The following is a 22362-nucleotide window of genomic DNA, read 5'->3' on the forward strand; positions in this document are numbered from 1 at the left end:
AATTCAGTTTTTGTGTTATTTAATCGAATTTTTCACATTTTATAGAAATTATACAACAAAGAAAATTGCGTTCTACTTATCTCAGGGTCTAGAAAAGTAAAATACCAGAAAAAACATTTAATAAAAATTTTTAATAAACAAAATGATAACATATTTACAAAAAAAAAAGGGAACTTTTTATTTTTTGGTTGGAGATTGAGAACTATTCTTATAAAATTCCTTAACTATTTCTTTATTGTTCTATGATTATAGATTATAACAGAATACTATGGCTGTTTTTTTAAGTATCATAAATACAAAAAGACACTATTTTCTTAGGAATGTCTTTAAAAAATACTGTGCTAGTTTTTTGTAAAACTCTCATTTCTGGGTCTCGAGTTATTAACCTAAAATCAGTGTATTTACTCTCCTATCACCCTTCTTTTAACACAAACCCGTTATGTCCACGGCAAAAAATTCGAAAATAATATTGTTCCAACAACAAAATACGTAAAAAAATAAAATTGTATACATTTTTGTGCTAGAATGACATTTTTAAATAAAAATAGAAAATTTGGCTGTAATTGCAATGAATTCTTATTCAAACCATTCAACCATTTATCCGCACAATACCAGTATAAAATCGGTGAAGCCGAACATAACATACGGGTTGTCACTTGAATATGAACAAAAAATATACAAAAAATTGTCAAAGAAAATGCATGAACCACAAAAACGAAATCCAAAAAATTGATTTTTAACCTTAATAATTTCATTTGAACATAATCAATAAATTGTTGAATCATTATAAAAATAATTGGACTAGCTAACAGAAAATTTGGTATTTGTTTAAATTGGTAATATTTTAAAAAACCCACATCCCAATGGACGCGTTGAACGTATGAATAAGCAAATGGAATTGTATACGAACACCATATTGAAACATTCTCACCTGCTGCCATCTTGTAATTATTTTTTAAACCATAATCAATCAAAAATTGCGGTAAATTTGAATTAAATTTCATACAAAAACTTGTATAATTATAAATTTGTATCAATAAAAATGGTATTATTGATATTAGAATTGTTATAAATAAAATAATGAATATTTTATAATTAAATTTCTTATAAATGATTAATAAACAAAAATATGTAAAAAATCCAATATTTAATAAACCATTGGATCGTGTTCCAATTGACAGACCGATTAATAATGAAATTATTAATAATTGATTAATTTTAAATTTATTATCAATCATATCTTTATAGAATTCAACGCATTTTAACATGGCTGAAAAACTAAGGAATGCAAATAAACTTTCAGAATATGCGGCACTAAAAAAAATACTTGCAGGATTAAATGCAAACAAAATGGCCGTCGTATACGCATAATTATAATTTTTAAAGATGGCCAACGTTAATGAATATAAAACTAATGCAGTCTTTATAAAAATTAGATTATTTACAAAAATAATTGTTAAAATATAAATGCTAAAATTATTTATGAAATTTCCAAATAAAATTTGGATTGGAAAGGAACAAATTTTAATTAGAATTGGATAAATTGGAAAGAATGCTAAAACATTTTCATATGTGTATCCATAATGGAGAATGTGAAGAAAATATTGAGCATCCCAACGTAGAAATCCAGAAAATAAATGATAAATTATTTGATCCAAATATGATGATGGTTTTTGTTGTTGTGGATCGATTTGTACCAAAAATGTTCCAGAATCATGATCAGGAATTATTAAATTTGATATGTATTGTAAAAGAATTATAAATAAACGTGATTTTATACAAAACCAAATTATCTGCTTCTCGATATTTTTAATAGATTTTCGATTTCTGATTTTGATATCCATTGTATCTGAAATAAAAAATAATTATTTAAAAATTGTAGATAGGATTATAATGCATCGAAAAAACTTCGTACCAAAAAATTGTCCTCTTAGGGAAAGGAGGGTGATTATTTTTTACTTTTTAGGACAATAAACTTATATAAATAATTAATTTAAAATATTTTTTTTTTCGTTCAATTAATTGAATTTTTATCTTTAAATTGGAGGGGAAAAAATCTAAACCACAAGAAAACGGGAAATGGTTGGTTTTTTCCTTTTAATGATAAGACAAATGTGTTGTAATTGAGAATGATGTCAGTCAAAACCACCCAAAACTAAAATATTGAATCTAAAATTGATTAAGTTAATCTAAAGTGCACGCACGCACGCATGCATGCATTCAATATTAAAATTATGATATTTATTAGAAAAGTAAGTTTTTAATTAAATATTAAAGTTTTTAATTCATTTCACCCCCACCATTGTACACCCACAAAATCTAATAAAATATTATTTTTTATTAGAGCTTTTATCCAACTGACATCTAAAATTATCAAATAGTCTTTTAAGTACAAGTTTTTGTTCCCCTAAACAGTATAAGGGCCTATGGGACACGCTTTATTATTTCAATAATTAACTTGATACTGTGGCCTACAAATTTTCAAAGTAAATCATACGAAATTTCTTGTCTTGTTTGCTGCGAATAAAATGTGTTTTTTTAAGAAGAGTTTTTCTTAATATTATTAAAAAATGATTTTAGGATTTCTTGGTCATCTGTTTTTTACTTGGTAAGTAATTTTTCAACATAATATGGATAAAATTAAAAAAAAAATCATTAAACCTTCGATTTGATTCCAACAATATTGATTAAAAACTAATTTTAGGCTATATTAGCAAAAGTCAAACCATAAGAAATGCAGATGGTACCAGAATATCAACAGAACCTAAAAAGGGCCAAACTGTAGTAAATACACAGGGTCTCAAAGTACCAACGATCGATGGAATACCAAAGCCTGATCCTGAACACATTAAGGATTATCTTTGTGATTGGCTATTATTTGGCCGACGGATTGGTACAGAACGAGGAGATGAACCAACGTATCAAATTGCCCAGGAATATCCGGGCTACGATGGTTGGTTTAATAATCCCTCAAAACCAGATCTTGGAGCTGTCGGTAAATTATTATTTGAAGTTTTTTTAAAAGGGAATGAAGCAGACTCGTTGGCACGAGAGGGGTCGTCTCAAACGCCCCTTTCATCCGAGCCTGTCATTCCCATAGCAAGATTACAATTAATTGATTTTTAAATTTAAAGATACGCCACTTTTAAGACGAGTTCCTGCCAATTATGAGGATGGAGTTTATCAACCAGCCGGACAAAATCGACCAAATCCATTGATATTAAGTCAAGTCTTTTTGAAATCGGATGGCAAACGTACATACTCCAACACTGGCAAAAATGCTCTTTTAGTCTTTTTTGGTAAGGTTTAAGTAACTTTTTTGGAAGTATTTATGGAATCGGTAAATTTATTAAATTTAAATTAGCCATAATCTACCGATTCAATCAAAAAAATTCCCAAAAATGATATAGAATTGAATACCAAAGTATTCTCAAATTTTTGGTTAGTTCTGTTATTTTGTAAATAAAAAATAATATAATTTTGGGATAGGTCAACAAATTGTGGAAGAAATATTGGACGCTCAGAGACCAGCATGCCCACCAGAATACTTTAATATTCCAATACCGGACATTCATCCATTTAGAAATTTAACAATTCATACAGAAATGCCAGTATTGCGTACACGTTACGATCAACGATCTGGTCGAAGCTCAAATAATCCTCGGCAACAGGTACCCAAATTTCTACAAATGTACAATTTTCATTTGTCTTTTTGAATATAAATTTTCTTAATTATTTCTGTTTAAATATAATAAATTATTAATTAATAAAACTTACCTCATTATAATTTGTGAACATTACACTTAAATTAAGTTAAGATAAGAGATAAAATTATAATTTACAATTAGATTTACAATATTTGAAGCACATGATAATTATAAATAATCATAGACATATAAATAAATATAAATAAATACCATAGACTAAAATAATAAAAATTGACAGTTTGAGTTGGCTAGGACTATAAATTATTAAAACGATTCGGCTGTCAGGTGACTCAACCAGGCAGTTAGGCAATTTGTATGACGTAAATGTAAGAAAATGCTATAAAAATATCGAAAAAGCGTCAAAAACAAAAGTTATTTATTGAGCGTACATTGAGCGTACTTGCTCAAACAGCCGAATGAACCACTTTAAAGTTTTTGATTTTACTCTTATATTTCAAAACGAAATTCAATTGTAATTTTGGCTGTAGCTAAATGAAATTACACCATACATTGATGGCGGTTTAATTTATGGAACATCTAAAGCTTGGTCGAATCATTTACGCTTATATACAAATGGGACCTTAGCGAAAAATGGTATGTTAGCTAGTAACGATGGTGGATTATGGCCTGAAAAGAATACAATGGGTCTACCAATGGCAAACCCTCCACCACCTACTCATCATGGAAAATTCACTAAGGACCATAAACTATTTAATGTGACCAGATTTTTTAGTGAGTTAGATTAGTAGATTAAAATGATGCACCTCGTATAATAATTTTTACTTTTATAGAATTAGGTAACCCACGTGGCAACGAAAATCCATATCTATTAACATTCGGTGTTATATGGTTTCGATGGCACAATTTTTTGGCAAAATGTCTGACAAAGAGAAATCCAGATTGGTCGGACGAGCGTATTTTTAATGAGGCTCGTAAGTGGACAATTGCTTCCCAACAACAAATTATATTTTATGAATGGTTACCAGAATTTTTACACGATTCGTTGAGCGAATCCACATACAAGGCATATAATCCTACAATCGATCCACAAATCGAACAGTTATTTCAATCAGCCGCATTTCCATTTGGTCATACTTTAGTCCCATCAGGTAAGATCTTTGAATATTAAGGAAAAATAGGTTTTTAATTTTAGTTGATAAACAAACACAGAAGTTGTTCGAGTAGACCTCAAGGGTCGCACCAGACTCTATTCACGGCTTTTTTGTTGTAGCTGTGAAACTAAGAGATTATAGAAGTAAGGGATGTTCTAATATGGAATATAAAATACGGACCTGTAATAATTATTGGACACCAAATGAAGCCATCACATATGATTACAATGGCGACAAGGTAATGGATATCGATCGTTTAATATTGGGGATGACGTATCAGCCCAGCGAAAAGGAGGATTCAGAAATTGTTGAAGATTTACGAGGTAGGTAAAAGTGGAGCGCTAGGTCGATTCGAATCTTGGCTAGGTGGGTTCGAATCCTAGCCGTAGGTTTGAATTCTAGCAAAGTTAAAAAGAACTAATGTTTGTTCGTTGATTAGGTAATGTTTTTGGACCATTAGAATTCTCTAGACGTGATTTAATGGCTTTAAATATTCAAAGAGGCCGTGACCATGGCTTACCAAGTTATGAAGATGCTTTAAAAGCGTATAATGTCGAATGTAAATTCTGTGATAAATTTAAAAAAACGTATAAGGTAAAAAATCGCTTCTTAGTTTTATAGCTGTAGAATGCGCTTCCATTTGGAACTACATAAATATAAAAAGGCTGCTAAAAAATGTTTCGTACAAAAGTTGTTTAAGGTATAAATTAAGTTTCTGTTATTTTTGTTTTTAGGAAAAACTCGATACGATAAAAACTTCAAACGATAATTGGTCAAACGACGATATTGATGTTTGGGTGGGTGGCATTTTAGAAACGAGATCTTTTGGTCCAGGTCCATTATTTAAAGCGATTATATTAGATCAATTTACACGTATACGAGATGGGGATCGATTTTGGTTCGAAAATAAATACAATATGTGAGCAAATAAAAAAATTAAAATGTTTTGTTTGCTTCAGTAAACGAACCTGAAAATGGTTGCTAATGGCATGTGGACTATGATACTAGAATTTCAAGTCAAAGTCATGGTCACAAGCGATGTTCTCTATTGTTTTTATACAAGTACCTCTCCAAGTATTTTGCTAGCCATTTGTTTCGTTTACTGTGCTATATGTATTTCCGTTTGAATTTTTAGACTGATTTCTTAATTTTGACAGGCTATTTACTGAAAATGATATCCAAAGAATTAAAAAGCTAACTTTCTACGATATATTGTTGGCAGTCACAAACTTGGAACATTATGATTTACCAAAACGTGTTTTTGGACTTGCAATAACTGAAGGTACGTTCAACTCCTCCTTTCTTATTTAAGATTTTCTTTGATCTCCTACTTTATGGCGGTTTCGGAGGGAGGGGGTATGTCTGCCAGTATTGTGTAAGGATTGTGTCAACTGACCACTTGGCCCTTATTTGACGTTCAAACTCAGCGTCAAGCGTTATCATGAAAGTATACCTTAAAAGGTGCTGCAGGACATTTTATGTTTCAGATGAAAAGAAGTCACTATATGGTGGATTGGCAGATAATTCGGAGGGTTGCACAAAATATCATTCTCCACATCATAACTGTAGTTTATCTGAAGATTTTAACAGTTTTTTGAAAAATAAATATCACATAACAGCAAACAAAAGTTGTTCATATTTATATGAGGAAATATGGAGTGATGTAGCACAATTGGACGCGTGTACTCCTGTTGGGCCACAAACGTACGATTACTTTAGCAACAGTCAACTATCATTTATTATGACATTTGTCATTCTTATTCTATTTATCGTAGGTAGGTAACGTGCGTGTGTGCGTAAACATTCTCTTTTTTAAAACATCTAGCTGGCAACAAAAGATGCTATATCTGTGACTAGTCGACTAATATAGATGGATTTAAAATAAAAAATTAATAATTTTAGGTGTCTTTGGTTTAATCGGCTTTCTAGTGTGTTCTGAACGAAAACAACGTATCGATATCACAAAGAACAGACAAAAGGAACATCTAAAAAAATTACACACAAACTCTTCTACACATATGCCATTTCCAGGTTTGTTTCTCATTTTAATTTAACCTTTGAATATGGAAGTAAAGAGAGGAATTGAAACGTGTATTACTACTTTACTTGAGAAGTAATAGCCCTGGATCCCGTCACAGTAAAATTGCACTTACACGGATTTCGAAATTTCGAATATCAACAGACCTTTCTGCAACGATAACAGGCATATATATGTTTATTCTGCTAGGATAAACCCTGGCACATCTAGTAAATATTATATCTGTCATTAAATAGTACTGTCATGAGGTCCCCACTTATAAGTACCTTAAAATAGGGCGTAGCAATTCTTGAAACATCCTGTATAATAAATAAAATGTATTAAATTTTACAGCTTTAGAATGGATTGATTACAAGAAACCATATCGCAACGTAATTGTAATCGTTGATATAAAATGTGGTGAAATAAACTTACAGAGTCCTACAGAATCAAAGACTGTATTACGTTGTATCAATTTAAAGAACAAGACTCAAACGTTAGACTTGTATCTAATATCAGACGGTTTACATTTAGGAGTACGATTTCAACACGAATATGATTTATTATTAAAATTCGATCAGTTTTTCCGTCAACCGTTTATTGATCACTTGCAATCATTTATATCGAAATTGGGTTTAACGAGGTCTGGCCACAATACAAAGGTACCATTGAAAAGCTTCCTAAAAACAATTACGACCAAACGGCAACGTGACCAACAGTTACAACAGTTTTTTCAACATGCAGCACTTAGTTCTGTTAGTAAATTGTATCAATTTTATCTAATCAAGCTTGTTATGCTGCCTGCCATTAATATTTGTACATGGAAGTAAAGAGAGCAATTGAAACACATCAATCAGATGCATTAATTTCAAAGATGCATTAATTTTTTCTTGATTACCATGATATTCTATTTAATTTAGTTGGACTATGTCTTCTATTTACTTCCATAAACAAATACTTATTGTATGGACGCGCTGAATCAATTAACCATCAAGAGAAATGTTGTTTAAATTAATTTTTTACTTTTTAAAACTTTACAAACAAAGGAGTTTGGAGATAGAGCAAAAGTTCAAACGAAGAAAGACAAAGAAATAAAGAAAAAGGTGCACTCAACACAATTAACATTAAATGAGTTTGCTGATCAATTAACAATTGGTGTTGAATCAGAATTCGCAATCAAAATGTTTGGATTGGTCGATAAAGATAAAAATGGTTTTATATGTTTTCGTGAATTTATGGCAATGCTTAAAATACTTTCAAACGGTAGCTTAGATATCAATTCATAATTATTTTTACTCAACTCAAAATCGTGGAATCAGTTAAAATATTCTAAGTGTTCTAAAACAGAGTTCTAAAACATTTAGAATGTGCAATTTTAATTTTTAACTGATCCGATTTTAATAAAATAACAGCTTTTAATTTGAAAACAATTTTAATTATGTTTAAGATAAACCAATTAAAAAAATGGAATTTATATTTCAAATGTTTCTTATGGACGATTCTGAAACTATGTCTAAAGTTCAATTTATTAATATGTTCAGGTACGTATTAATGGGAGGGGGGGAGGTTAATCATTAATACACATATACAGGGAAGCAGAAAATTATACCAGTAAATTAAGCTTATCAAGACAAATGTAAAACCTATGAACCAAATTTCGACCAGAGGTGTAATTTGGGAGATATATGACTATGGGGAAAATAGAAAGATTTGTTAATTCACAGACCTATCAAATTCATAGAAGTCACTTCAACTCAACTCAAACTCAACTCATAGGAGAACGAACTCATAGGAGTCACTCAACTCAAACTCAACGTATAAGTCACTTTAGAATGTATATTTCACCAATACAGAGACACTTAGATGAAGGAAATAGTATCATTAAATGTATTACTATACATACGGAGTGGGGAGCGGGTTCAATTGTGTATTAATATTACTAAATACACTGAAGATAAGTATCAAATAATTAATTTTAATTTTTAGAACATTATCCGAACTTGTATATGCTAAAATCAATAACGAAGAATTAGAGAAAACCATTGATGACATGATGCTGGAAGCTGGAATTGATCAAAACGTTAGTTTTAACCGATTTAAGAGTTCACTCCACCATTTTAAAAGTGAAACAAAACTAAACTTGAATTCATATCTAAAATTATGTTACATCAATCATACAAGTTATAATCTAAATTGACAGAAAATTATTATTTTAGAATCAAAATTATCTATTTAATCATAAGATTATTATAAATTGAAGAGTTATCAGGTCCCTGTGCAGAAATCGTCCAAAACAGGGAGGTTCAGACTTTCGTTCCTCATGTTAGGTTACAATAAAACTCTTTTTTCGAGTAGGAGAATATTTTATTTGGTCCAAATGTGATATTCAGTCATTATTTTTCAATAAATTAATTATGCGAGACCTCCTTTTCTCACGATCTTCAGATATTGTGAGGTAAAGCAGGTAGTTTCACTTTTAAAATAATAATAATTAATTATGTATGAATGTAAACTGATATTTAATTTATTCATTCAAATAGAATTCGATAACTTTCGATGATTTTAAAAAATTACTCACAGAATATAAAGATGTGTTGGACTTTAGTAAATTGGATTTATCAATTAAGGATGTACCGTTCAATTCACGTTTGAGTGAAATCAAGGAAACATTTGAAACATTATATGCGTAAGTTATTTTATGTTATATATTATTATTCTGTCCTACCCTTATTTTCATTATTCTTTATTATGTCTAGCTTTGAAAAAAAATATACTCATGGTCTAGAAGTGTACCGCTTAGGAAAAAACACATTAGACAAATAATTTGGACGAAACAAATATCATAAATTTAGATAATTTGAGTTAATGCGTAATTATTTTGTACTTTTTAGTACTAAAGAAGAAATACAACGTCGAATTGGTGGTGAGCAAGTGTTAATTCAAGAACAAGATGAATTAGAAACTAAAAAGATAACAAAAGAATCGATTCAATTGAATTTATTTAATAAAATGTTGTATTGGTTGACCGTACGTTCCACACAAATATTCTGGTTTACTATCTTTACATTTCTCTTGTGGCTCATTTTTATTGAGCGTTTTTATAGTGAGCATTTTTTTATTCAAATACATTTTATTTTTAATGAGCACTTTAGCGGGGGCAGAGCAACTACAACCTTGTCTAAGGTTTAACTACCATTCAAACAAAAACCATTGGCATTTGGTTACAACAAGTTTAAGAATCCTCTTTTAACCCTTCATCCAACCAGTTTTTCGTACCACAATCATTAACTTAGCCATTGATTAGCAGTAAACAAAAAAACGCTATTTTTCTTGGCTTGTTTTCTTTGGACCCATAGATTAATTGGATTATCCCAACACTACCGTTCTGAATTGATAACTGTTAAACCCAATTGCTAATGTGCCATCCTGTACCTGTGTTGGATCTAATAAGTTGATTATGATTTCCAACAGGATATTATTTTGAACGTGAACATTCTGGATTACGTCGTATTGTTGGGAGTGGTGTAGCATTTACACGTGGTGCAGCATCCGCTCAAATGTTTTGTTTTGCCACGCTATTGTTAACCATGTGTCGTCACAGCATCACAGCGTTACGTGACACACGTTTGTGTCATTATATTCCATTGGATTCGAATCTTCAAATGCACATCTATATTGCTTGGTGGGCATTATTTTTTACAGGTATGATTGTTTTGTCATTTTGTACTTAAGCAGGAAGCTCGTCACAGTTTTACTGCCACGGGTCTATCAGAAAATAAATATCCAAAATTGATCCAAGCTTGAAATTCTGTGTATGTTTTGTTTTGTTTTAGTGATCCATTGTGTGGGTCATGGTTTTAATTTTTATCACATTTCAACTCAAACAGCTGATGATTTAACATGTTTGTTTCGTAACGTATACCATGCGTAAGTTCTTGCGTTACTTTCTAACTTTATAGATACAGTATGGCCAAAAATCGTGGGCTAAAGTGGTTAAAATGGGTAATCATAATTAAATAAATATGATTATTTTGATCCCCGAATTAAACACTTTTCCAACAATAAGCAGTTAAGACTAGAGTTCTGTTTTCTGATATCTTAAGGCAGAGCTCATATTTAAGACTTCTTGTAAAATTATTATAAGTTCAGAATGAAAACTTATTTATGTCTTCTTATTTCATTATATTCGCTAGGTCTCATGAAATACCAAAGTTTCATTATTGGATGTGGCAAACAATACCAGGTGTGACAGGTATCCTGTTGATTTGTATGACAACCGTCATGTATTCCTTTACAATTCCTGTGGTTCGTCAACGCTTGTACAATTACTTTTGGTTCACACATCAACAGTATCCCATATTTTTTATTTTATTGTATTTGCACGGGAGCAGTCGACTCATACAGGTCAGTCATAAACGGTCCATAAATCTATATCCAAAAACCATAATTTGATGGCGAGTAGTTCGCCACCAGGAAATTGGGGCAAAAATCTAAATTTAACTTTATTTTTGCTTCGTTTCTTGGACCAAGGTTGGACCGGTTTGTCGAACATTATAACCTAATTCAATTTTGATATAGGAACCTTTATTCTGGTATTTCTTGTTCGTACCCAGTCTAATATTTATTATCGATCATGGATATGGCATATCACATAAAAAAATGGAAATCAGTATCGTTGAAGCAGAAATACTATCGTCAGGTAAAAATTCAAATCATTCTTCATCATCCTTTATTAATCGACTTTGGTTTTTAATATTCGCTACCAAAAATAGTATTAAACAAGGAATGCTTCTGAAGTAGTTTGGGAAATTTTGAGAAATTTAAAAAGTTGATAATTGAATTTGACACTTAAATTTTAGTCAACTCAGTTTTAAAAAATGTTTTTACGATTTTTAATTAGTAAAAGTTGTTTTTTAGAAGTAACAATGTTAAAATTTAAAAAACCAAATGGATTCAGTTATAAAAGTGGACAATGGATTCGTATCGCATGTTTGGAACACAATCCAAATGAATATCATGCATTTACTTTGACATCATGTCCACAAGAACAATATTTAACAGTTCATATTAGAGCGTTGGGTCCATGGACACGCCGAATCAAACATGTTTACAACAGGGCTAAACCATATCCAAAGGTCTGATCCTTCAAGTCAATATAATAATTAGTTTTAGATTAGAACTTGTGTGTAATTTAATATAAAACTATAAATTTTTAGATATATTTGGATGGACCATTTGGTGCTGGTCACCAAAATTGGGATCAATTTAATGTATCAGTTTTAATTGGTGGCGGAATTGGTGTCACACCATTTGCAAGTATTTTAAAAGATATTGTTTATAAGAATTACGGTCATAACACCGATCGAAATATAAATAAAGTAAGTCTATACGCCATTTATTTCAAAATATATTCATCCACATCTTCTACGTTGGGAACTACGTCTCTCAGGGTAGATGGTTCCAAGGTTTCGGACCCGAACATTCTGAATCTAACGACCTGCAGATAATATGTATGGAGGTTTCGTCATCCTCCATACACTCTGTACAAATGGGATCATTAGAGATCCCCATGTTGTGAAGGTGATAGTTTAATCGACAGTGTCCTGTCAAGAGTCCTACCATCCTTCTCAACTGTGCTCTAGTAAGTTTTCAGGTGAGCACAGTCGAATGGTTTAGCTGTGGTTATACACAGTTTGACCTATTGCATGTCCTACACAAAAGTGGACTTGTCGTAACCATTCTTTGATTCGGTAAATTACAGAGCATCTTGCTATGGAAATAACAGGCTCAGGTAAAACAAGCGTTTGAGACAACTGCTCTCGTGCAAAAGAGTCTACAGCTGCATTCCCTTTAACGCCAGAGTGACCTGCAACCCAAATCAGCCTGACTGTGTTGTTCAGTGCTGGCTGATTCAGCTTTTTCACCTCCTGGAAGCATTCATAGACTATTCTTGTTTGAGATCTTGACAGCATACTAAATAAACGAATTTTGTCTGACACAGGTATACTTTATTTGGACAACACGTACTCAGAAACAATTCGAATGGATGGTGGATATGATCCGTTACATTGAATCCAAAGATTTGGATCATTTAATAAGCATCCACATTTATATTACACAGATTCACGAGAAATACGATTTACGTACGATTCTGTTGTATTTGTGTGAACGACAATTTCAAAAGACATCGCAACGTTCGTTATTCACCGGTTTGAAAGCTGTCACACATTTTGGACGACCAGATTTTCATCAATTTTTTGATTCGATTCATACATTACATCCAAATGTAAGTATATTCAATATTTAGATCAGACCTGGAGGAAAAGTAAGTCAGTAAGTTTTAGAAAACTCTGAAAAAGTCTTAAGAACTCTGAATATAACCCTAAATTTTTCAACGTTTTTGGACTAGTCTGAATAACTTTGAATCTAGTCCAAAAACGTTGAAAAATTCAGACTTCCTAAGACTTTTTCCGAGTTTTCTAAGACTTATTCTTTCTTCAAATAGTTTTTCCATCACAACCACGCTAAAATTTTTCGGTTAATAACCAATTCGTATAAATTATTTTTATTGTCACGATTACGAACAAAAGAAAATGATTCCAATATGAAAAAAAAATTGTTTAATCTGTATTAAAAAAAAAAATACAAGTTTGTTTTGTCAAAAAAGACGACACATCAAACTTAAACCGATTTGCAAAACGGAGAAAAAAAATCAAATTCAAAACAGTGGGGTGATCCGTTCTAGTAGATGAAGGGGGAAGGGGGGGGAGTTGGGTTAGTATAAAAAACAAACTCCACTCCAGACTAAAACATTTGATGATTGTTGTTTTGAAATCCATTTGAAGGATACCATTTAAATGATTCTAAGAATAATGGGCGGGGAGGGGGGGCATGCATCATTACAAAACTTCTTTCTTCCGATTCTCAAGCGTATCAATCAATCTATATCTAATACAAACAAAATATATCTAACACTTACACGGATTTCGAAATTTCGCATTGGTACCAGATAAAAATATTTGTGCCACGATAATCCCTGGCACACCTAGTCCATATGCAAAATTTTGAAATCCGTGTTAATGCAGTTTTACTGTGACAGGCTCTAGAACTAAATAGTTAAAATGAAACAAATGCAAAAGGTTTGAAACAGTTCAGTTTTTGAGTTTCATTTAATTAGAAAATTAAAAAAATTTCTTTTAATCTTCTTCTGTATTTATTTCTTTTAACTTCTAAGAAATATTAAACAAAAAATATTTACCGAAACAATTGAGCAAAACTGGACCGATATTTGGAAATAAAAATCAATGCATTTTTACTAAAGTATCAAGCACGTGATTACTTGGATTATCCAATTTAATTTCAACCAAATCATTTGAATCTTGGCCAGTTTCTAAGATACTTGGTTGGTTTCGATCATACGTATTCACAATAATTCTTGGATTCACATCAATTAAAATTGGTTCGACTGTGATTGTCTCAAAACGTCCCTGACCCTTCTTTGAGTCATTCAAACAATCACAATTCGTTTGTGAGAACTTATCAAATTTTGATGGTGATGAATCTGAATCTTGTTTTTGTTTTAATTTGCTGGCCAAACCTTTAAAAGATTAATGTTCATTTCAGTTTTGTACAGAATGATCCAACAATATTAATTACCTTTCAAAATGTCATCAAAGAAACCAAACAAACTTGCTGGTGCATCTTTGTTACACTTCTTTGGTTTCCAATGTTTCTTGGATCTGGACTCTTTAACACCGATCGGTGGTAAGAATGCTTTATCTGTTTGAATTGACTTCATGTTAGTGACGCCATCTTGATCCTCGTCATCAATCATTGACTTTTTAAAAACATTTGACAAGGTGTGCGTTTGAGGATGATCACCATGTTTGGATTTTTTTGATGGTTTCTTCTGTGAATGTGCGTGTTGTGGATTTTTATCGCTTCCATTTTCTTTAAATTTATATATTGGGTCATCGACTACACGTTCATTTGGTTCATTTTCTTCATTTTCATTTGTACATGATTTTGAATCTGTTGCTTTTTGAACGATATCAATTGTCATGATGTGCTGATTAGTTTCGATCCCTAAAATAACAAAAGTATATCCCATCAGATTGCATAATTATAAGCGGGGAACCCCCGTCACAGTAACACTGTAACTGTACTTACACAGATTTCAAAATTTCGCATATGAATCAATACTAATGTACAAGGTGTGCAAGGGTTTATTTTGGTAAAGATATTTTTTATATTTTTAATAATTACAAGTATTTTGCACTTTTATGGAAAATAATTTGTAAGAGACCGTTGCATTACATTACAGAAAGGTCGGTGTGACAACTTTAAAATGATTCCATGATGAACGCACCTTTAACATCATATTTGGTTACAATCAAATCAACATTTTTATATTCAACCAAATTCTTTCCATTTGATTCTTGATTTGTTGTACTCAGATTATTTAAATCTGTGCTCCCTTCCACCTCCTCCGCATCCAGGTTTGTTCTTGATAAGGTTTTAGAATCCTCAAATATAGATAAATCAACATTTTTATATTCAATTTTACTTAATACGTTCCCATTCAAAAATGACGCTGGTCTACGTCCAGACCCATGTGATTTCAAGGACATAGTTTCTGGTTGATGATAAATATTAATATTATCATAATGGGCCACTGGTGGCACTGTACCTTCCGCCTTAAAATAAAAAAACCATAGAATAATTAGATATAGATCTAATCATAAAACATAGAGGGACTTACGGTTAGTTTGACAATTTATTTACGAAATGTCACTCACAATAGACAAGGATAGATAGATAACATGGCGTACAACGTGGTAAGTTTTAGGGGTTATTACCTCTTCTCTTAAATTCTACGCCAATGAAAGGATAGGACAAGAACAGTAGCGCAATTTTCAAAGTAGTAAAATAAAAATAAATTTTCTGAACTTACTTTTTCTGGTTCAAATTTCGTAATAATAACATTACACTTTTTCGATATCGAAGCTAATATTTGATTTAACTTGTCACGTTCTAATATTGTTAACGCATCGGTTGAGATCCGTGACAGTGTGTTCAAGTAGTTAATGGAATCCTTGCAACGTTCACATAAATATTGTATTTCTAATTCTTTGCCAGCATTCTTAACATTCTCCAAATGTTTTTTGGTTGTTTCTGATTCTTGAATGTTACATTGTCGTGACAACAATGTCATATTTTTATTATTTAATGCCATTGTTGCTGATTTCAGTATGTTCGTCTCATCATTTATTTTGATATTCACTTTAACATCTTCAATTCTATCAAAAAATTCATTAACAATCAGATATTTATTTCAAACAAATCGAGGAACACACACGTCAAAATCGGGAATCTTCAGAGAATGAGATTGACCGGGAATTATTATGAAACCAACAATAAAATGATCGAATTTTATCTCATTCCGAAACAAAATAAAAAGATGTTTGTGATTGTATTGTATTTCTAAAAACTATGTGTGTAGTGCCCATTAGATTATTGTCAGTTTCAACAATAGATGGTTTGTAAGTTATTCGTATAAACACGAGTAAAATTCGGTCATCCAGATACTTAATAATTTAAATTTGAATTGATTATTATGTATGATTAATAATAGTCTAAAATAAAAATGGCAATACGATGCCATACCGTTCTTTCTTCTTGTTCTTGTTCTTGTTACATATAGTAGTTAAACGTATATCAGATTTATTGGTTTTAATTTTAGTTTCTTTGCCAATCATTGCTGAATATTGATGTTGATTGATCTGTTTGATATTGGTCAATGGTGTAATAATATTTGATAGCTGTTCAATGCTCTTGATCTCTTGAGGCATGATCACCGTACACACATAATTATCCAATTCATTTGGATTGATACGATTTAAATCGTTCAATTGTATTCGTCGGATTTCAATATCCCATTCATCATCATTTGTAAAGTTCTCTTCCAACGACAATGATTCCTGCAGGTCAAAGTAAGTCAATAGTTAGGAAAAAATTACGTGTGATAACGACTACAGTTTACCTTTTTAATATCACAATCTGTTACAGATTCCTTATTATCTGATACAGATTGTGATGAAAATTCTTCATGTTTAATAATCGATTCTTTTTGTAAAGAATCTATGGATTCTTTTGGTGTGAATGATGGAAGTTTTTGGTTGATTATGGATTCTTGTTTCAAGCTTGATTTTGATGTTGTTTGAAACATTTCATTGTTTTGGATGAACTCTTTTTGACTTGCATTCAAACAGCTTGCTCTCACAACAGATTCCACAGATTTTATTGGATTTGAAATGGATTCTTTATGTTTATTAATGATTGTTCTTGTGGATTTTTTAAATGAATCCACTTTGTTTTGTATCTTCTCCATGTTGGTGTTAATTTCACTATTGCTATCGCTAGCTATCGTATATTTCGTTGGTTGATTTGAATTCGTTGCAATCAAGGCTTCTTCTCCTTCCAGTTTCTCTTTACAAGTACAATATTTTATATTAGAATTAATAACATCGTCATCGTCAACATTTCGTTTCTCTTTACAAGTACAATACTTTATATCAGAATTAATGTCATCATCATCGTTTAATGAACTCCTTGTACCGGCATTCTTCAATTGTTCAACGTTATTCCCTTCTGCAGCCATGTTGAATACTTTAAGTGATGAAAACGTTACGGTATCCGCTGTATCCAAATCTTTTTTGGAATCTGTACGTGAGGATTCTTCTTGAATTGTATTCATACCTTTGTATGGAAAAATTGTGGTCAAAGTAACGGTTTTTAGAACAAAGATTATAAAATAGCAGAATACTTCACTAAGAGTACCTCGGTAGGTACCTATTCTTTTTGGAATATATTCAGGGGAATCCCCCGAATGTACACCCAAGTTGGTATAACGGGGGCCAGTGCTTCAGTCGCCATCTTTAAAAACACGTTTTATCAAATATCTCGTGAATCATGCGTCTTACGACAAAAATAATTGTGATCATTTTTGTAGATAATAATATTTTCTATATCTTTTATTTGAAACTTTTTTCTGTATAATGCATAGATTTTTATTTATAGCACGCTCCAAAGCAATCATCATATTGAACAAAGTTTGGAGTACTATAAATAAAAATTTATGAATTACAAAGAAAAATGTTTCAAATAAAAGTTGTAGAAAATAATTTTATCCACAAAAATCATCCATACTGTTTTTGTCGTACGATGCATGATTTACGAGATATTTGATATAACGTGTTTTCCAAGATGGCGTCTGAAGTTATCACTGTTTTTCCTTTTTAATTCTGGATTTAAAAGCAGACACGCCATTTACTCGTCCCTCATAATCAAAATGGTACCTGAATTTCGAATATCATGGATTTTATCGACTTTCTCATCATTTTGTGACTTTGCATCTGCGAGTTGTGTCTGTGTCTGGGTCCAATTGGTTTCATCTGCGTCCTTTGGTAATTCAATGTGTGAGATACAGCTCGTTTTTATTTTCACATCCTTAAAATCCTTGCCCATGTAAATGGTTTTCAATATTGCAGCTGGTTCTTCTTTTGATAAATTATTTTTACTTGCATTTATATTGAAAACATTTAATGAGTCGTCAGTGCTAGCCGTACCATCTATTGAATCCTTTTGTGATGCTTTCAAAAAGTTTGACTCCATACATGAATCGTTATTAACCGGGTTCGAAACGTTTAATTCCATACGTGAATCATTATTAGTTACTTTCGAGGCGTCTGATTCCATACGTGAATCACTGTTAAACGATTTCGAAATGCTTGATTTTAAATGTGAATCACTCATAGATTCGTTTGATTTGAAAACGTTGGATTCTTTAGAATCGTTAGAAGCCTTATGTGAATCATCGTTATTTAATTTGATTAAAGAATCTTTATCTTGAAGTGATTTTTGATTAGTTTTATCAATTTTATCTACAATATTGACTTCTGTAGATAAATTAGTAGCACTCATGAACTGTGAAATACTTCTGGATGAATTCAATACTTTGGATACTAAAACAAGATTCCAAATTAATAGAGTTAGAAAAAAGTTTATAAACTTTTTAGAGCTAATACAAATTGTCTAGTTAACGATAGTTTTAGAGCATTTTATTACATTTACGTCATACGATCATACTCCTTAGTTTGTTTGCTTACCTAACTCGTCATTACATTGAAATTGGAGGCATTCAGTAGAGGCTGCATTCAAATCACTACAACTATTTGTTGCGTTAACACCAACTTTGAATTCTTGAAGTGGTTGACAGCTGCAATTATTAGAATCAATCTCAGCTGTCTTCAAAACCTTTGATTCCTTCTTAATTGGCAACGAATCATTAATTTTTGTTGTACGATCAAATTTAAATTCTTGAATCGATTGAGAACTTTTTGGAGCTGAGGTTGCATTCACACTACTAGATGTTGTTTCAGCTAATTTTCCATTAATATTCATTAAACCAATTTTTCGTTTGATCACACGTTTCTTTGTCTCCCCCCTCCTAACATTCAATTTAAATGGTATGGCTTTTTCAAAATATAAATCTTGTTGTGAAGCTGCTACCGTTGCTGATTTCCATTTTGTTCTGTGTCGTGTTGGTGGCGCAACGATATTTAAATTTTTTATCACGTTTTCAATACTAAGTCGTATCTTTTCTGGTGATCTGGTACCTTTGTTGGTTGACGTAGATAATGACCCACGATTACTTTGATCTTTAAATATGTTCTCGATGCTGTCTTTCCTTGTTAAATCGTATTTGAACAAGATGTTCGAAGTCACATTCATTTTCATTGAGTTTGAAACAGTTTTAGTTGCTATTTTAGTGCCTAGAGTTCAGGATTAATTAAACGTTAAATACTATAAATCTTAAAATCTGGTTACAAAAGTTCACACATGCAAGATAATTCTTGTTTTGCTAAATTTCTATTTAATCGAAAACTATTCATTTTAAAGAAAAAGTAGATCAATCCAAAGTTATTTGGCGTAAAATTTTTGATCGATTTGTATATATCAACTAAAACAAGAATTATCGAGTTCACACGGGAAATAACGCAGATTTGCAAAACTAACCATCTGCTGATTTAAGAATGTACTTGGGGGCTGCTAGAATATATTTAGTTTTGGTTTTCCCAATTATTTGTTTGGTTTGACGAAGAATCCGTCCAGGAAATTGACTAAAATAATGTATCTCTTGTTTATAATAATTATTCTGGATGAGATGTCTTTTAATTAATCGATTTGCATTCATTACTATTTGATTATTGTATACTTTATCTGATGCTAAATGTTGTTTACGCCATTTATTCATTTTAATCAATAGATTTGCAACGGAATTAAACATACTGTTAACAACACGATACATTCGCCATATTTTACAATTCATACTTTTTAATTTACTCACAAACACATCTAACAATTTAATCAAACGTACTTTTCGAGGTTCATCGAAACGTTCCACCATACGATCGATTCGTTGCATAAATAATTTTACCAAAAATTCGAATCGTCGAAGCTTTCGTAATAGGATACGACGATTGATATTATTTCGTAAGTTCTGTCGTATTGATTTTGTGATCGCTTGTATGGTTTGAGTAGTTTGATAAAACTTTTGTTTGATTAAAAATGGTGACCACATAAAATAATGTTTTAAGTTTGAATCGTTTTTAATTTCTTGTTGATCGCTAGCCTTGGTTCGTTCGACGGTTTGATTTAAAACTCGCCAAAGTTGATACGAATTTGTCCAATTTGATGGTTGCGTTAGATTTGAGTAAACTAATTTGTTGTAATAACGTTGGATGTCTTTTAATACATTTGTTGTGTGTAACATTCGATGGACGTTCCTAAAACAAACACTGCAAAATATACCCCAAATAGCCAGAGCAAAAAAGTAGGTTCATAATGCAATTTACTGCACAAAAAGTACCTGTTATTGGTCAAATATATGAAACTAAAAAGTAGGTATTCTACACGGGTCGAGTTAGTTATTTCTAATGACGTATGACGGACCTATATAACGTTTGACGTATAATGACGTACGTACCATTTTTGTGTAGACGTACAATATTTACGTTGTTTTAGATCTCCATTATTATTATTTTTATTAAATTTAATATTTTGTGCACTTTTCTTTATTTCATTTTCATACATTCTTTGCATTTTTTTCCAATTTGGATCCTTTTCCAATGCGTTAACAAAATCACTAACTTTAAAAAATCCATTATTCACACCAGTATTATTAGTGCCCGTCTCCCCACTTGATGATCCTTGAAACTCTCCTAAACGTATTTGTTCTGGTGTCCCTTTATTATTACTTTTGTTAATATGACAATGTTTCTTAATAATTTGTTGGTAACCTGCTCCCCATCGTTTCAGAATGTTATGGTATCCTATAGGACGTCCATAAATTTGTGTTGTAAAGCCTAAACATATAACTGTTGACATGATAACTAGTTCACACTTGTCCCCCTTGTCTTAGAAATCTAATTTTGGCATTATTTACAGCTATTTCCGATTGAAAATTTAATTTGTGTTTCCCTAAATTTAATTAAAATAATATTTATTTAGTTTGTGGTTCTTACATTTAAGCGAAAATTTTGTCAATTTTATGGGATATTTTTTTTTTGGATGATTTTAAACAAACGAATCTCGAATGACATAATTTTGTAAATAATCAATTTTAAAATGTTTAACAACGGAAATGTTTAAATGTTTTATTATTCGTTATTCGTTGTATAGACAACGCCTTTTAATACAAGGTGTCCTGTATTTTGTACCTGTTTCAGTATTTTTTGTTATTTTTTAATAGACCATTTCGAAAGATCATCGTTTATAAGAAAAAAATAATTAATAAAGAACATAAATAGAAAAATATCGATCCTGGGAAAAATTGATGAGAATTAAAATTGTAGGAAATTTTATTCTTAATAACTTTGGTAATGACCATATTTCGTGTAAAATTGAAAATAAACGAGTTATTCAAAAAACAAAAATGCAAACTATGTCAAAACAATGTTTGAAAATAAGTAATACTTACTAATTTACGTCACAGCGCCATTCGTATAACTTCGTCAGTTTCCGGATCGTTCACGCAGTTCGGTATGAAGTATTTCGTTAGTAGCCAGTGACATCTACTTGTTTACATTCTAAGGACCGTTTGACACTACGGATCATCTGATTCTAAAGGTCAGATGACACTACAGTCTATTTAGCATTACCAGCATCCACTTTAATAATAAACTTACAGAAAAAAATGATCTTAACAACTAATTTATTTTGTTTTTTTTTTTTGTTAGTGCCAAAAAATTGGAGTGTTTACATGTGGCCCTGCACCATTTACTAAATCAGCCGAAGACGCTTGTGCAAAAATGAACACCAAAACAGATGAAGGACCAATGTTTGTACATCATTATCATAATTATTGATTATATTAATAAATGTAAATCTATCGAAATATTTGATTTGAAATAAAATAAACATTTTTTAAATTATCAAAAACTTTTAAAATTTATTTAAAAACAAA

The 22362-nt window shown here is 31.1% G+C and overlaps 3 protein-coding genes across 3 annotated transcripts; 1 reads left to right on the plus strand and 2 right to left on the minus strand.

Annotated features, from left to right (window-relative positions):
- Positions 1–175: 175 nt before the first annotated feature.
- Positions 176–3829, minus strand: LOC123294127 (GPI mannosyltransferase 2). Its single transcript, XM_044875217.1, has 3 exons — positions 3778–3829; positions 1257–1849; positions 176–1073 (listed from the first exon to the last, which is right to left on the minus strand). Exons 2-3 carry the CDS (start codon positions 1842–1844, stop codon positions 438–440), a joined length of 1224 nt encoding a protein of 407 aa, XP_044731152.1. The 5' UTR covers positions 1845–1849; positions 3778–3829; the 3' UTR covers positions 176–437.
- On the plus strand, positions 2113–22264 carry LOC123294128 (dual oxidase 2-like). Its single transcript, XM_044875218.1, has 27 exons — positions 2113–2119; positions 2705–2995; positions 3135–3299; positions 3490–3671; positions 4196–4439; positions 4499–4816; positions 4939–5142; positions 5259–5413; positions 5554–5738; positions 5977–6101; positions 6307–6594; positions 6722–6850; positions 7191–7591; positions 7883–8099; positions 8284–8297; positions 8328–8377; positions 8823–8916; positions 9377–9522; positions 9728–9939; positions 10308–10538; positions 10670–10763; positions 11030–11240; positions 11415–11535; positions 11754–11971; positions 12053–12214; positions 12838–13122; positions 22136–22264. The coding sequence occupies exons 1-27, from the start codon at positions 2113–2115 to the stop codon at positions 22262–22264; spliced, it is 4878 nt and encodes a 1625-aa protein (XP_044731153.1).
- Positions 13569–21432, minus strand: LOC123294230. Its single transcript, XM_044875346.1, has 11 exons — positions 20884–21432; positions 19914–20683; positions 19004–19669; positions 18194–18859; positions 16879–17594; positions 16503–16816; positions 15790–16135; positions 15205–15532; positions 14493–14921; positions 14095–14433; positions 13569–13784 (listed from the first exon to the last, which is right to left on the minus strand). The coding sequence occupies exons 1-10, from the start codon at positions 21282–21284 to the stop codon at positions 14138–14140; spliced, it is 4932 nt and encodes a 1643-aa protein (XP_044731281.1). The 5' UTR covers positions 21285–21432; the 3' UTR covers positions 13569–13784; positions 14095–14137.
- Positions 22265–22362: the final 98 nt, after the last annotated feature.

This window comes from Chrysoperla carnea, chromosome 2 (genome assembly GCF_905475395.1).
Source record: "Chrysoperla carnea chromosome 2, inChrCarn1.1, whole genome shotgun sequence".
Taxonomy (NCBI): domain Eukaryota; kingdom Metazoa; phylum Arthropoda; class Insecta; order Neuroptera; family Chrysopidae; genus Chrysoperla; species Chrysoperla carnea.

Coding starts and splice junctions, on each gene's coding strand:
- LOC123294128 (XM_044875218.1), top strand. Junction 4,440..4,498: donor TAATGTGACCAGATTTTTTA/GTGAGTTAGATT, acceptor TTACTTTTATAG/AATTAGGTAACCCACGTGGC. Junction 6,102..6,306: donor TGGACTTGCAATAACTGAAG/GTACGTTCAACT, acceptor TTTATGTTTCAG/ATGAAAAGAAGTCACTATAT.
- LOC123294230 (XM_044875346.1), bottom strand. CDS start 21,284: ATGTCAACAGTTATATGTTTAGGCTTTACAACACAAATTTATGGACGT. Junction 18,860..19,003: donor TCAATGTAATGACGAGTTAG/GTAAGCAAACAA, acceptor ATCTTGTTTTAG/TATCCAAAGTATTGAATTCA. Junction 14,434..14,492: donor CTTTGATGACATTTTGAAAG/GTAATTAATATT, acceptor AATCTTTTAAAG/GTTTGGCCAGCAAATTAAAA.
- LOC123294127 (XM_044875217.1), bottom strand. CDS start 1,844: ATGGATATCAAAATCAGAAATCGAAAATCTATTAAAAATATCGAGAAG. Junction 1,074..1,256: donor TTTCAGCCATGTTAAAATGC/GTTGAATTCTAT, acceptor TTCATTATTTTA/TTTATAACAATTCTAATATC.